The sequence below is a fragment of the Passer domesticus genome, chromosome 4 (genome assembly GCF_036417665.1).
Source record: "Passer domesticus isolate bPasDom1 chromosome 4, bPasDom1.hap1, whole genome shotgun sequence".
Taxonomy (NCBI): Eukaryota; Metazoa; Chordata; class Aves; order Passeriformes; family Passeridae; genus Passer; species Passer domesticus.
Window position 1 is genome coordinate 46,780,048 of NC_087477.1, and position 14,616 is coordinate 46,794,663.

Consider the following 14,616-nt stretch of genomic DNA (forward strand, 5'->3'; position numbering starts at 1 on the left):
AGGACTTACACAAAACAAAAAAAGGCCAAATGTTTGTTTCATAAACAGAGTAATTAACACCCAGGAATTAGTAGATCTGAGATACATGAAAGTGAAATACTTCAGTCATTCCCCCAAATACCTACCTTGACATTCATAACATTTATGAAGAGTTCAAAAGCTGTTTAAAGCAGGAAACTGAAGGCACAAGCACAATCTGTTTTTACAGCCTCGCCTATTTTAGCATACATCCAATATGTGACCGTGAATATGTTTTCAAGGGTAGCCCTAATGAGGCACAAATCTACTGAGTGCAAGAATACCAACTTAATGTAGCACATCCACTTACTGACAGAAAGCAGCAAGTCAAGGGACTGTGTAGTTATCCCTCCATAACTGCAAATAGCTGTGATCCTAAACATAAGGACTTTCACTGGCAAAACTTCAGCTGAAGGTTTGCCAGCAATGACTGCTGAACATGCTCCATAATAAACAGCAACTGTGATAGTGCTAGTGACAATCACTCACATCTCACAGACTGCTCACCTCCTTTATCTTCACCAGTATTATAGGAAATGTCAAAACCAATATTCTTTACAGCTTGTTACCATTTTGCAGCCTGAATCACATAGAGTAATGCTTACAGAGTTTTCGAGGAACTCCCAACATTCAATTTTCTCTATCAGATTGTCCTAAATAAATCTGGCTTCATATCACATCTTCTTGCGGAAGTACTTTGCTGTCATTTAATCTCACTCTGTACTTAACTGAGCAGCTGAAGACTTCATCTTCTTGTGACATACAGAAACCCTTACTGTTGTATTTCCTTCCAATAAAGTAGTCAGTTATAATTATACCCAATCATCTGGCTTAATGAGGTAAGAATTAGGTAATTAAAGATGAAAAGAGGTATTTTCAGATGACTGCTTACACCATTTTTAAAATTTATCTATCACAGTGAATAATTTATTTCAATAATTATCAGGAGAGATTAGCATCCTTAGAAGAAAATAACTATTGTTCACACTGGACTGTCATATAAGTAATGTTTGATTATATAAAATGCCTACCTATTTCAACAGCTGGGCTTTTTCAATCATCCCTCATCTAGGTTTTGATTTGTAAGAGCACAGTTTATGATGAGATTTTACTAGAAGTCAAACATGTTCTGAGCTCCCCATAAAAGGTCTGGTATCCACTCCTGCCTGACAACACAGTTAATAGTGTGGTTTGCAGAAACCCAGGATTGCACAAGCTACCATCTCTAAACTCCAGAAGGTAATTTTGTTATTAATCCCATATATTAACTTTATAGGAAATACAGTTGAAGAAGGGGGGAAGAGCAATTCAGATGAGTCTAGAAGGTGTGTATTTTACCATCAAAAGTGATGAACAAAAATCGTGGTTCAGAGCTACACAATACAGGCTGACACAGCTGTAGAGGTGATACAAGAGCCTGGTTTGATTTCTTTTATACATATTTACATATGTATCTATATATATGTAATTATCCTCACTTGCCTAAACCTTCAGTACTTTTTCTATCCTGAACATAGAGAATATATTGTATACTGCACATCACAGGGGTGGATTATTCCCAGCCTGCTGTATACAAGCTCTCCTTCCAGTCAGAATCCAGCCTCCCTTTATGTTTCTAGACTTCATGGGTTTTTTTCTTGACAAAAGAAACACTCCCCATACAAGTTTTTTTAAAGGATGTAAAACTCATATACCATTGTTTGATTGTTTGTTTTGTTGGTTTTGTTTTGTGGGTTTTGTTTTGGGGGTTTTTTGGTGTTTGGTTAGCTTTGTTTGTTTTTTGTTTGCATTTGTTTTGTTTTGTTTTGTTTGTTTGAGTTCTTAGGGAACTCTACAATTGCCAGAGATGTAGAGCACTGAAAAGAATAATGAATAAATTCAGGAATGAAGTAGATTTGTCCATGTTTAACATTTTTTAAAAAAATATTCAGAGAGTATTCAAGCTAGTATTTACCTCCTAATTTTCACAGTGTAGCTGCTAAACCAGAAAAGATGGATACATGAAGACCATGCATTTATCAGAGACCTTGCTATTTCCCCAAAACCAGATATCTGGCTTCTACTCCAGGCTGGCTTTCTGCAGCACAAGGATCATTTGCCATGAATTTTAAGCTAAACCTACAACTTCAACCAATCTTAACTACAATAGAAAAGTCCATTGCTTTTACCTATTTTCCTTCTATATGAATAATGCTTTTGTGGTTTTCTCTCTTCCTAGTAGACAAAAGAAGGAAGAACACGTCTCTCTTTCCAGCTACCTTGAAAAGGAGAAATCTTTTTTGTCTCCAGCCATAATCTTTTCCTTAATACTGCCCATGAACTGGAGATGTTCGTACAAAATTGCCTGAATTTGGACTCTGGTGACGATCACTGCGTAATACCAGACTGCATCACTCAGATCGTAATTATCTTATACAAGTGGGCAACATCTCTCCAGAGTGTGCAGTGTTTACATAGCACAGTTTATTTCTGTTTACTTCACTGAATCATTGTTGAATTTGAGGATGCATTTCATAAACAATTATTCTGCTCTAATAGTAACAAGTAACACATTTGCTTTACAGACACCTCAGCGAAGCATTCCTGTCAACATGAATTGTCTGTCATGTACTTTAAAATGTTTTGAAAAAAAAATATGGCATGCCATCTGGCTCCCAAGCACTCATTAAATCCATTGGAATATGAGTGTTTAAGGAAGCTAACATCACATGATGCCCACAAGAAAGAAGGAAACAAGGAAAAAAAAGAGAAGGAAAGGAAGAGGGAAAGGAAAGGGATCTAGAGATGATACAAACAAGAAATAAAGAATGTGTTTACAATTTAATTTCCTTCAACTAAGAGCATGCCAGCCATTTCAGAAAACAAAGAGAGATGACAGCTTCTGTTCCCAGGAGTTTTTGGTCTAAGATTATTTTCCAAGTGAAATGAAGAAGGAGAATAAAAATCTAGCAGGAGAATGGAATGCTAACGCCATAGAATATTTAGGTTCCTCAGGGGAAGGGTGCCCCCATGACCTGAGATTCAGAGGGCATGCTACAAGTTTCTTTTAAGACTTGCCAAATCACTTCACTTTCCCCCTCCAAATGTCAGGTCCCCCATCTTTAATTGAGTCTAATGACTGTCAGCTTCCCATATTGGCACAGCCCTAGGGAAACATCTCCTACTACATAGCTGCTGTCATATTCTGTTGAAGCACTTTTAGGCCCTAGAGCAGAAAAAAGGACTGCACCTGCAAAAAATGAATTGCTGGATAGATACAGGATTTAAGTCCCATCTGGAAAGGCATTCTCCTTTATTAGGGGAGTTGTCAATAATTTTGTTCTTGGGAAATTTAAAAAAATCCCAAAACAACCCAGGTTTGACATTAACTCTGTATTTAATGTAATTTTTCAAATAAATTAACTGAAATTTACTAAAAACAACCAGACTGTAATTTGCTGGTATATGCAAACACTTTGCAAAAACAGAGGCATTTTTTGTGGTACTGTACATTTACATTCAAAACCTGTTAAATATATGTAAATAATCTGATAAACACATGCTAAGCAATTCTACTTATGACATGTTGGTCCATTGCCAGATGACAATGATGCAAGAGAAGAACAAGCTGCAATCCTATGGAAAAGAGCCCAGGGAGTAAAGGGAAGGAGCACAACAGATAACTAAATGTGATAAGAAGGGAAAAACAAGAAAGGCCTCATCCAGAAGACAGCAGGACAACATCTACTGAATGACATGTGGACTAATGGTGGGTAAATTTCCTCCTTTGTAAGAATTGGGTAATGTTGTGCTTACTGACCTTATCCAGCCTCTCTGCATTTTCTCAACTCAATGCATAACTATTTTTAGCAGCAGTACTCTGCAAAGCGTTTTATAACTCATTTTGGCTGTAAAGCTGCAACATCCTTCACAGCTTTAACTGTTTCTTTGAATTCACAGAACTAATCTCAGAGCTGTGGGATTCCTGAATTAGGGTAGTTGGCTAAGCTTCTGATGGAGGCAACCAAGAATGAAGAGATGGAACCTATTGAATGGGGTAAGGGAGGGATCAAGCTTTTATAGTAACAAAAGCTAATATTTTCAGGATATTTTTAATTTGCACCCTACAGGCATAAATTTTGTGAAACTATGAGGAAATTGGAGTCCTGTTTTCTTTTCCATACTGTTCTGAGATATAGCCAAAGTTATTGCAGAGATTCAGGCTTGACTGGATGGGGCTTTGAGCAGCCTGGTCTAATGGAAGGTATCTGTGCCCATGGCAGGAGGTTGGAACAAGATGTTCTTTAAGATCCCTCCCAATCCAAACTATTCTATCATTCCGTGACTCCGGACTACCAAGCCGTTCCTTCTTGTTGTTCAAAAGAACAAGACCACTTGTTACACTAATTGATTATTCCATACAGTTTGTGCTGCCAGGTAGATTGCAAATGTCCAGTCTTATGTTCTCCTGTTATCCAAACAGGAGTCCCCCAAAACCTGAGCATGACATTCTACAGCTAATCTGCACGTCAGCAGAGTGCCTGCATGAACAGCACTGGTTGAGAATGTTTCTAAATGAGGACAAAAGATTCTCATTCATGAAGCTGGAAATCTTCATGTTTTTAGCTCAGTTTCCTTTAAAACCACTCTGAGAATGACAGACTCTTTTACCATCAGCAGAATTTTCATAGCTCCCATCATAACAGGTAGGAAAGACAGGAACAGCGAAACCACCTTATCCCAGCCTCACCTCTGAAATATTTGCAGAGTTTTTGCCAAACTAATTGATGTTCTTTCTGTATTCTGCATGAAATTACATATTTTTATCCCAAATATAAAAGGAAGATCTTTCATGGTGATGCCTTGTGAAGGCTGACCTAGAACGGAGGCTAGAATGAGTCTAAGAATAGAGTAGATATTTATTAAAAGGCCTCAATGGACTCACCTTGGACAGCACAAGAGCCCAGCCAGGGCTACACCCAAGATGAAACTAAAATGATCACAAAAATGACAACTGGTCATGAGGTCTCCCACCTTCGTAAGTCCTGGTCCATTTGCATATTGAAGTTAGTTGTCCAGTTATAACTTTAGCTTATGAAGTCCCATCTGTCTTGTTTTTCTCTCTTCATTCCACCATTGTTTATGTTCTCAGGCCTGAGATTTGGATCATTTGTCCTTGGTCCCCATCTAGAGAAGAAATTGTTTTGTCTACCTACTCTGTGAAGAGAGCTTACTATCCCCTAATATGAAGCTCAGAACTACACACTAAAGCAGCACAGAATCTGAAAAATATAAAAGCCAAAACCTGAGGCATCAATGGAAGCTTCCAGATCCCTACTTTGGTTCAAAGAAACAAATGAGCCCTTCCTATTCCTCCCACCCACAAGTTAGTGAGCACAGAATAACCCTGAATCTCATTCCAAGATTTTTTCTGCCCCCAGCTTTTACACTCACTGGATGGCAATCTGTCCTGCACCAAGGTGCAGACAGCACCAGTGGCCTGTCTCAAAAATCAGCCAGTTATTGACCTTGTCAGCCTGGCCATCTCAATAACACTCCAACCCTTGCTAAACCCTGTTCTTCACAGAGCCAGACCAGATTAAAAGGGTAAGTACTGCAATTCCCATTTAGTTTGATCAGGTAAAAATTGCTTCTCTTTTTTCTTGTTTGATTTTTTTTTTTAAATTCAATGGAACAGTATCTCCAATTAGAATATAGAAAACACACCCAAACTCTCCAAAGTGCTGTTACTTTTCCATCCTATGTGTTACAGTATCCAATAAATCAATTTCAGACTTGAAATGTCAATTTCATTTATTTTTGCTGAATTAGAAAAAGCATAAGTAACTTCTCTTTGTAAGTAACATTGTTTTTTTTCTTTTCTTAGAACCACACCATTATATTTCCAGGATGGTAGAGAGAAAAAAACACTAGGATTCAGTGCCTCATAGTACATTTAAATCTACTCCTGTTATGCAAAGCTCTTGTTCTTTTTTGTTTGTTTTGTTTGTTCGTTGGGTTTTTTGCTTAGTAATATTCCAATGCACTTAATCCTTTATGAAATGAAGGCCTAGGAGGTTAAGTGGTGCATGTGAAAAAGACAGAAAACAAGGTGGTTGGGTATAACATCAGGCTACATTATAATTAGCCACTAGACATGCTAGTTTTAGCTATAAAAAAGTAATTTAAAGTTATAAGCAAGACATTACATTCATGCCTTAGGGACCTCGTTTATATTTGGAATCACTATTTCAGCATCTAATATCTCTTCCAAAAGCATTCTACTGTGTTACCAAATATAGCTGAAACACAACATAAGCCAGCTCTATAAGCTTTTGTAAAGTTGTCCACACTGCTTTTAGTTACAAAAACATGGGCTTTCTGTTTGTGTCATCTGTAATACCAGACAGAAATAAGCTTTTAATAGCAAACATTAACCAGACGTTGACCAGAATCTAACATGTGCCCTTGGAAAAAAAAAAAACCAAACAAAAACTATTTCATTAAAAATGTTTTTTGACAGGATTGCAATAGAGAAAACATGCAGACAGACACATGACAGATCTTCAGACACAGACAAACTACCAGGAATTCCAGTCTCTGATGGCAGTTGTCTGATAAGGTCCAAGAAGCTCCAAAGTACAGGTTTTCTAATTTTTCCTCAAACTGGTTCCTGCACTTGACAAAAGCTACTTGGTGGATTTAGCTATTACTTAATAGAAACAAAGGCTGTGGGCTAATTAAAACATTGCTGCACGAGTACACTCTATTACTGTCAGCTATGAGACTGTGATACTTCGTAGTCCAAACCAAACCTGTTACCCTGATTGGCAAAAGTCTGAAGAGAGCAGATGGAACAATTCCCACATCGTCTCGCTCATCAGTAACACACACCACGGAGTCCACACAACAAAGGTTTGCCAGCACAAACACACCCCAGCACTGAGACACATCCTCCTGGCTGACCATTTCCCATCGGCATGACCTCTGAAGAGAGGTGACAGCTCTCACAGCCTGGCTTTGCCATCTGAGCTGTCTTGCAGCTCTGACAGCAGTTTGTGCCATCAGTCCCGGCTGTGCCTGCACTTGGGGGCTCTGGTGACACAGCTGTCTCCAGAGCCCCCCCCAGACATGAAATCAGCTGAGTTCTGTTGTGGTCCTCATCTTCCAGCACCCAAACACTCAGTGCAATCCACTTACAAACCTCCCTGAGCTACTATGGAGAGGAGCGTTAGCATCACTTACTATGGAATAGCATATTGTAAAATAAAAACCCCAAAATAGCTATGGTTGGACCAGGCAATGTTTCACTGACCTCTGTAATTATCGGGCTGCTTCTTCTCCCACCACTGGCACATTCACTGCTGACATGTCAGTCTTTACAAAGAGAACTGCACAACTTTCCCAGACTCAGAAACTGATGCGCAAGCCTGCTGATCCTGTGCTGTAGAGAACAGCATGTGGTGTTGAGAAACATCAACCAGATAATTTTGTATTTTGGTAGATAACTTTGCTTTGATCATCTCAGTGTTCACTAACGCTGCCAAATCAGAGAAACAAAAAAAGAGCAGTGTTGTGATTTGCCATTGCAGCCAAATTTTATCTGCATTTGACACTAAGTTATGTGGATTTCCTTAAAAAGGGGTATTCTAGGTAAGGTAAAGAACAAATGAAAAATACCTTCTGCCATTTTCTTGAGAGCAGCTATGGCAGACTTCCAAACAGCAATATGGCTGCGGTATGTACAACTGGACCACTTCAAATTTGGTCCTGAACCAGTCTCTGGCTCTTTCGACAGAATTCCAAGGCCATCTCATTCCTGCTCTCTTTTTCCTATTCATTGGAGACATCCTCAACAGAAACTCTCCAGCTTTCTGAGAATTTTAACAGTCTGTGGCAGAAATAACTCATTCAGTATTAAGAAATACACATTTGGTGCAAGTAATCAAGAATGCTGAATGCCTAGGCAGGATGAGCACCCATTTTTTAACTTTTAAAATGTTTATCTCTTTGCATAGTTCTTATCTTTCATGAAAATGTTGATCTTTACAAAGCCCAATAGTACTTTATTTAAAAAAAAACCATTAAACTTTATCCTTGTAAAAAAGCTATATTGTGTATCACAGATTTTTAATTATTGAATGCAAAGAATTTCAGTGACTGCAGGGGCAAATAGTTACTTGTGTAGTATAAACTTAGAAGCTGGATAGCCGCATACAATAATGCTTTGACAAGCAAGAAAATAAAGAGATTTCCTGATCTAAGTGTATTCAAAAGACACACTAAGGCTGCCTACCAGAGGAGTAGGAAGAAGTTCTTTGAACTGTAAACTTTTTAGAGCTAACATTCTTCAGCTTATTCAGAAGTTCAACCAGCTGAAATAAGAAATTTGACCTAGGGCACGTCCCTTGTTGTGGAGAACAAAGTCGATGACTACTTTATTCTGCTGCTGACTCATCTTCCCTCCCAAGCATTTGCAGATACACCATGAGAAAATACAGCAGCACCTAACCACAAAAGATTTTGGGACTAGCGGCTGTTAGCAAACCAAAGCCCAGTATGCAATTGTGGATCTGGAAATTAATAGGTTTGATTGAAAACTGAGCAAGTCTTCTATGCTTTACAGTGCTGCTAAAAGGCATCATCTTTGATCTAGTGCCTCAGCTGTACCAGTGGGACAAATGTTTTTTGAGAGAAGAATAACACAGCCAGAATAGCTCTGTATTTTCCAAGTATGAAAATCATCCAACTCAGTTTCTTTCAAACATATTCATTCCTTTAGGGCAGATATTTTCCTTCACTATTTAACAGTAGGGGGCATATTCAGTGTATGCCAGCAAAGTTTAATGAAATCAATGAAGTAGCACTGATTTGGAGTAATTGAGAATCCAACCATGTGTTCTATTGCCAAAGAATCTGGATATTTCTAAGGGCTTATATTGCTTTCCTTTCTGGGAAGGGGGGGATGGGGAAGGGGGGGCTTGGGGGAGTCAGGAATTAAAGTCCATTTGCTTTGTGAAATGGGGTTCTATCTAAGGTAACAGAGACGAGAAAACACCTGCACAGATATTTTTAAATACTGACTTTTTTTTTCTGCCTTTTAATTGAAGTGTATTTCGTTTTGATGTGCCAGCCAAATTTCCACTCTCTACACTCCTGTACAGGCTGTTCTCACCACTGTGAAATGAGAATGTAGCTAGTGTTTGGACATCCTGTGAATTGGTTTTGATCTGAATGACTACTAGATGCAAACATCAGAAGGCCTCTGGGCCATGTAACCTGAACGATGTGGGCACTAGAGCTGGGTGCACAGTGCAGCCAAGTTCTGCTCATTTACATGTGCTAAGGAGAATTTTTACAAGCTTGTTAGATCAGCAAGTAATTGAAATCTGGCACTAATGTCACTATGTCTAAATTTTCTTTACTCAACTGAGTAGGAACAGTAGAGCAGTTAAGAACTGATTTTGCCATTTCTTAGCAATACAATACAGCTGAGAGAAAAGAGCATCGTAGAAGGAGCCAATAGATAATACTTTCTGAGATCTGCTCAGAATATTATGTAGAGTGTAGCCACTCTGATTTGATAAGCACACATGAAATGCTCATTATTTTAAATGGCCTTTTCATATTGCAGATTGGGTATAGCAAATTGATTTTGTTTTGTTCCTTGTACTAGGGTGATTGGGAACAAAGTGCTCTTCAGTTGTTAAAATGGATCAGTTAAGTCTCTCGCTCACAGAAGGCGGGTTTGAGGAGACTTCTCCTAGAAAGGTTTAGGCAGAACTAATCCATCAGAATCTATCTTCAAACTCACAAAAACCAGTCAGCCTTTACTTTGAAAGTAAATTTTACACCACATACCCCAGAAGCACAGGAATCATCAGTTGGCAAAGGAGGAAACAGATGCAAAAAGGTGACACCGCACGTTTTCAAGAGCAGGTGCTTACCTCAAGGTTGTCAACAAGTTTGTCACCCAGAAAGTAAGAGTTATTGGGGTGACACTGTGGAAGAAGAATGCATTGCATCTTGGTATGCAATTCCCAAGACATTCAGTCCTCTAATGTCAGCGTTACTGCATAAAAAATGTAGAAAGTGAACACTACTTCTGTTTATTGATGTAAACCTGCAACTAAATTCAGAAATGCAGATGCTTAGTTTTGGATTTCAAATGTATTTGACAGGAGAACAGCATTTGTTCTAGACACAAGCACTAAACAAATACAAGCTAAAGAGACTGGAAAAAGACTGAGGGCTGGATCTTCAGCCTTAGACATCCAAGCTCCTCTCAGGTCCTTTCACAGAGCTTGACTCTAGTAAGTAAGGTAAAATCACTAATAAGTTAGTTAAGATTCAGGTCCCATATACAGGTCTTCCAAATCCTTTTCTCTTTCCCATTTTCCTCCACATCTAATGTCCATGTTCTCATAATTCATCATCAGCATTCTCAGCTCTTTTGTTCCCATATACAAATATTGCAAGTATGCCATTAAAAAAGAATTATTATTAGTGGTGTTGTTATTAAAAAGATTTATGACACTGGTTTTGTTCAAGTCAAGCTTCACATCTGCTTAACGTTTACCATAATTAACCAAGTGCAGGGAAAGAGCATCTGAGCATGATTTGAGAAGTACACATATTGCAGAAGTATTGTAGATATCCAAGGAATATTGGTGTATTATCCTACAGAAAGCAGTGACTACACTGTAGGAGTTTTAGTAATGCCAGACACAAATCTCTTTAACTAGACAAGTGGATTCTAGTGTTTCATTAAGGTCAATGTGCACCTTTAAACAGATTTGCTTAAAGCTACTGGAAAAAAACAAGCCAGACAAAATATTTTGCCAGCTCTCTGAAAAAAGCCAGAATGCTCAGAAGCCATATTTTTAAGCCTATGCAAAATTATCATAATTGTCATTACTGCTATAAGGCAGAGGTAATGAAGCGAGAATGGACAGAATTTCATATACCTTTGGCAAGCCAAATGTTAAACACATTATTAGAATTACTCAATAATTACAGTGCAAAACAAGCAAACAAACAAAAAAAACCCAACCCAAATAAACAGTCTTACTTCTGCTACACAGCCACGACGTTTGTCTATACTTTTCTCCTATGGATGCACTGATGTAAGACCACAATTCTGAAAAACAAATAAATCTTGCTTTTCTACATTCTCCATTCTGCATTTCTACAAATCATGTTGCTGTCCTCCCTCCCCTCATCCCCCTTAATTAAGGAAGGTTAGATGAGATGCTCCTTCTTTCAGAGAGCACCAGCACAATTTAGGTTCTGCTTGTCAGTCTTAACTAACACTGAGCTTATTGCAGTAGCTACAACATTTACCAAGTCTCAAACACTGGCAAAGACTTTTAGGATTAATTTCCACTAATTTTCCCAGAAGCCATATGTATATAGCAGACATGTAACCACATGCAATCCAGGTCTCCTTGTTAGCCAGTTGCTGCCTGACTGCAGTGCACAGACAACTTCTTCAGGAGTCTCTTACCACCCAACACTTCTGCCCACAGTGGAAGCTCAGGCAGATGCTTCAACCTCTTCCAATATTTCCACAGCAGGTCCATTACACCAGACACTTCTTCCTCTAGGGAAAGCAGTTACATTGTGCACCTGCTATGCTGTTGTGAGACTGCAGTTCCATCATGAACAGACCCAGATGGAGTTACCTACCCTTTTCTGCATTTACTTGCTGAAATAAGGAGCTGGGAAAAGATCAGCCAGGTCCTCAGTCCTCTCTACAGTTTTTGTATCATAGTCATCATTCCAAGCTTCTTACATTATGGAATCTGAAGACTTTCTCTCCATGAGCAGAAATACCCTCCTAGGAATTCAGAAATTAAGTTCTGGGAGTTTTATTGGCAATTTCTTTACAAGTAATTTATGTTTAATGTTTGCATACACTATTTGCTGTAGTTGTTTGCTAAGAAAATATTTATTAGGATTGGAAGTTTAACATAATAAATCAAACACTTAACATTCACCGGACTTCAAACATAGATATAAAATACCTTACAAAAATTTTAATGGAATTACACAAAGCAAATGCACAGGGTTTGTCTGTTTCTACACTGAATTAATCCCAAGCCAAAACCAAAAAATAACCCCCAAAAGATCACAAAAAAAGGCATGAAAAACTGCATTTTTGTCATCGTTGCACTGCTATGTAATAAGCCCTTTTTACAAATATTTACTCAATGTTAAAAAAAATCAATTAAAAATGTATTCCATCTAACAGAACTATTGGATTAACAGCTGATTTTTAACAGACTTTACATCATGAAATTCTATTAATAGAGGTACCTTAGTCACTTAGTTTAAAATATGGAGAGTAGAGATAGAAAAAATTAACCTTTAGTAGTCTTTAATATAAAATGCACTAAATTTTCCAAAATAAGATTACGACACACTAGTGCCAATTTATGCTGACAAAAGCTGGTATCAGCTTCTTTCTAACTAAAATTCATTTCACAAAACCTTTATATATTACATGAATATTCAAGTAAACTATTTAAAAGATTTAAAAATGCAAAAACTGAATGATACAGTGTTTAAGAGAGATGGTTAATTTGGGAATGCTGTCATGTCCAACTATATATATTTCTAGATATATTTTTTTTTTATTTTTAAGACCATCATGATACTACCTGATATTGCAAGAAATCTCTGTCATTAACATTTGATATTTTTCAATACATAACTTCAAAGAAATTATAAGGATTTAACAGATCTGTGTGAGAGTTTCTGTGTGACACTGAATCACCTTACTGGCTTCCCTTTGTAAAGTGCTGAGTAACAGCCAAATTACATCAGATTTAAATTGATTTAAATGGAGATGATGGTGCTCAGTGTCTTACAAAAAAAAATCACCATTAAACTGCTATAATCAAACAATAAAATAAAAAAACAAGTTCAGCTGAGTAGTGTGTGTGTTCACCAGTGTCAAATCTCTAAAAACACCCTGAAAGACTAAAAACGCATTTCTTGCAGGCTGCATTCTTTCTATCCACCAGCTGCAAGGACATTAAAAAATTTTATTAATGATTCAAACACTGGACACCTTCTCTGGTTGAAGGCGAGTTGCTCACTAGTTTTGGTCAAGTGGCTTTTGGGAAACTTTCAGAGCAAAATAACCCAGCAACAGGAAATTGGAATGGAAAATGCCAACCATGCACAGTTACATTACTGCAGGAATTGAGTAACACATGCAAGACAAAGAAAAAGTCAGAACATAGCAAAGTAGCAATGGTTAAGAAGTTAGTAAAGTTTTCACAGTGCTTCATACAGCCTTTTACTTTAACACAAGTGCATCACTTACCACCACTACTGCTCAGACATTTTAAAACATCTCTTGGCCATGCAGATCATTTTGAGAAGAAAACAGCAAATTACACATCTTAGGCATTTTTAGACATGAAGTACAACTTACAATTTTATTTTTATATTCAGTCGTATCAAACAGGTGTTTTCAAGTTATATTCATTCTAAGTGTTGGGCTTTAACATTCCTTCCAATTTTGTTGGATCCTGAGCGCTAAATGCCCGAAGAACTGGCCAAATATACAAAGCTAACCTTTGTTCAAATAGCCAAGTTATTACATGAACAGAAGGTATATAGGGAATTTCTTGTTAGCACTCCTAAATTTCTTCTTTCCTAACCTTGAGATGATCCTAACCTTGAGATGGTTTTGTTCAGTTGTTCACATACATCTTTGCCTCCTGGAAACATTACTCTACTTAGGTGATTCATGAAGAAGTAAAACTAGACTCAAGAACACCACTGACTTTTTTTTTTCTCTGTCCAAAGAAGAAAATACACATTTTTTCCCCATTTGGCAAATTCTATTTGACGCCACATCACCACCACTCAACATTAACTCATACAATAGAGACTTACTCCACCGTCAGACACAGCAGGGGAAAAATGTCCAGAGGATAAATGGGAGGCTCTTTATCAGATATAATTGCTTGCTCATAAGGAGAGAATCCAGCTTCCCCTTTGTTATTCTTTCATAAATTAATATTTTGTTAAAATCATAGTCACAAGAATTTTAGCTATTACACAAAATTCAAGTTTAAAAAAAAAACCCAAGAATAAATTAGTTACAGCCTTGTAAACAATTGCTCATTTATGTAACATACTTGGGGAAAAAAAATTCCTCTATATAATAAATCAGACAGTACAAGGCACACATCACACTTAAGAATTCAAAGTGATAAAACCAGCAGATGCCTTCATCTCCTTTGTTCGCTGGTGTAATTGTGCTATAGACACTGTAAAAATATGTAGATTTTTGTTTACATTACAGTCATTTGAAAATATTTCATGACTGTGCTTTTTCTGGCAAAATATTTGTGCTATTTTACAGTACAGTATGATTTGAAGCTCTTGGAATGAATCTTCTCAAACGTTCTCTACAAAGCTGCCAGGGAAAAGGCCAGTCTTTCCATTTCGCTGCAGAGTGCCTTTGAACCAGCCATCCTCACGTTTCTTGTGTACAAAAACAATGTCACCTTCCTTAAGTTCAAGTTCTGCTTCGCTCTGAGGAGGATAGGATACCACAACCCTGTACCTGTGTAATTAGAAAAAAAAACCACCTTCATT

General features: G+C 37.6%; 1 protein-coding gene across 3 annotated transcripts in view; it reads right to left on the bottom strand.

Annotated features, from left to right (window-relative positions):
* Positions 1-11,851: 11,851 nt before the first annotated feature.
* The window catches only part of SH3RF1 (SH3 domain containing ring finger 1), an 82,411-nt gene continuing 79,646 nt past the window's right edge, over positions 11,852-14,616 (bottom strand). For all 3 annotated transcript variants that reach the window (XM_064417678.1, XM_064417681.1, XM_064417680.1), the window contains exon 12: positions 11,852-14,584. In XM_064417678.1, coding sequence (XP_064273748.1) covers positions 14,416-14,584 — 169 coding nt within the window. In that variant the 3' untranslated portion in view covers positions 11,852-14,415. The remainder of the gene's footprint in view (positions 14,585-14,616) is intronic.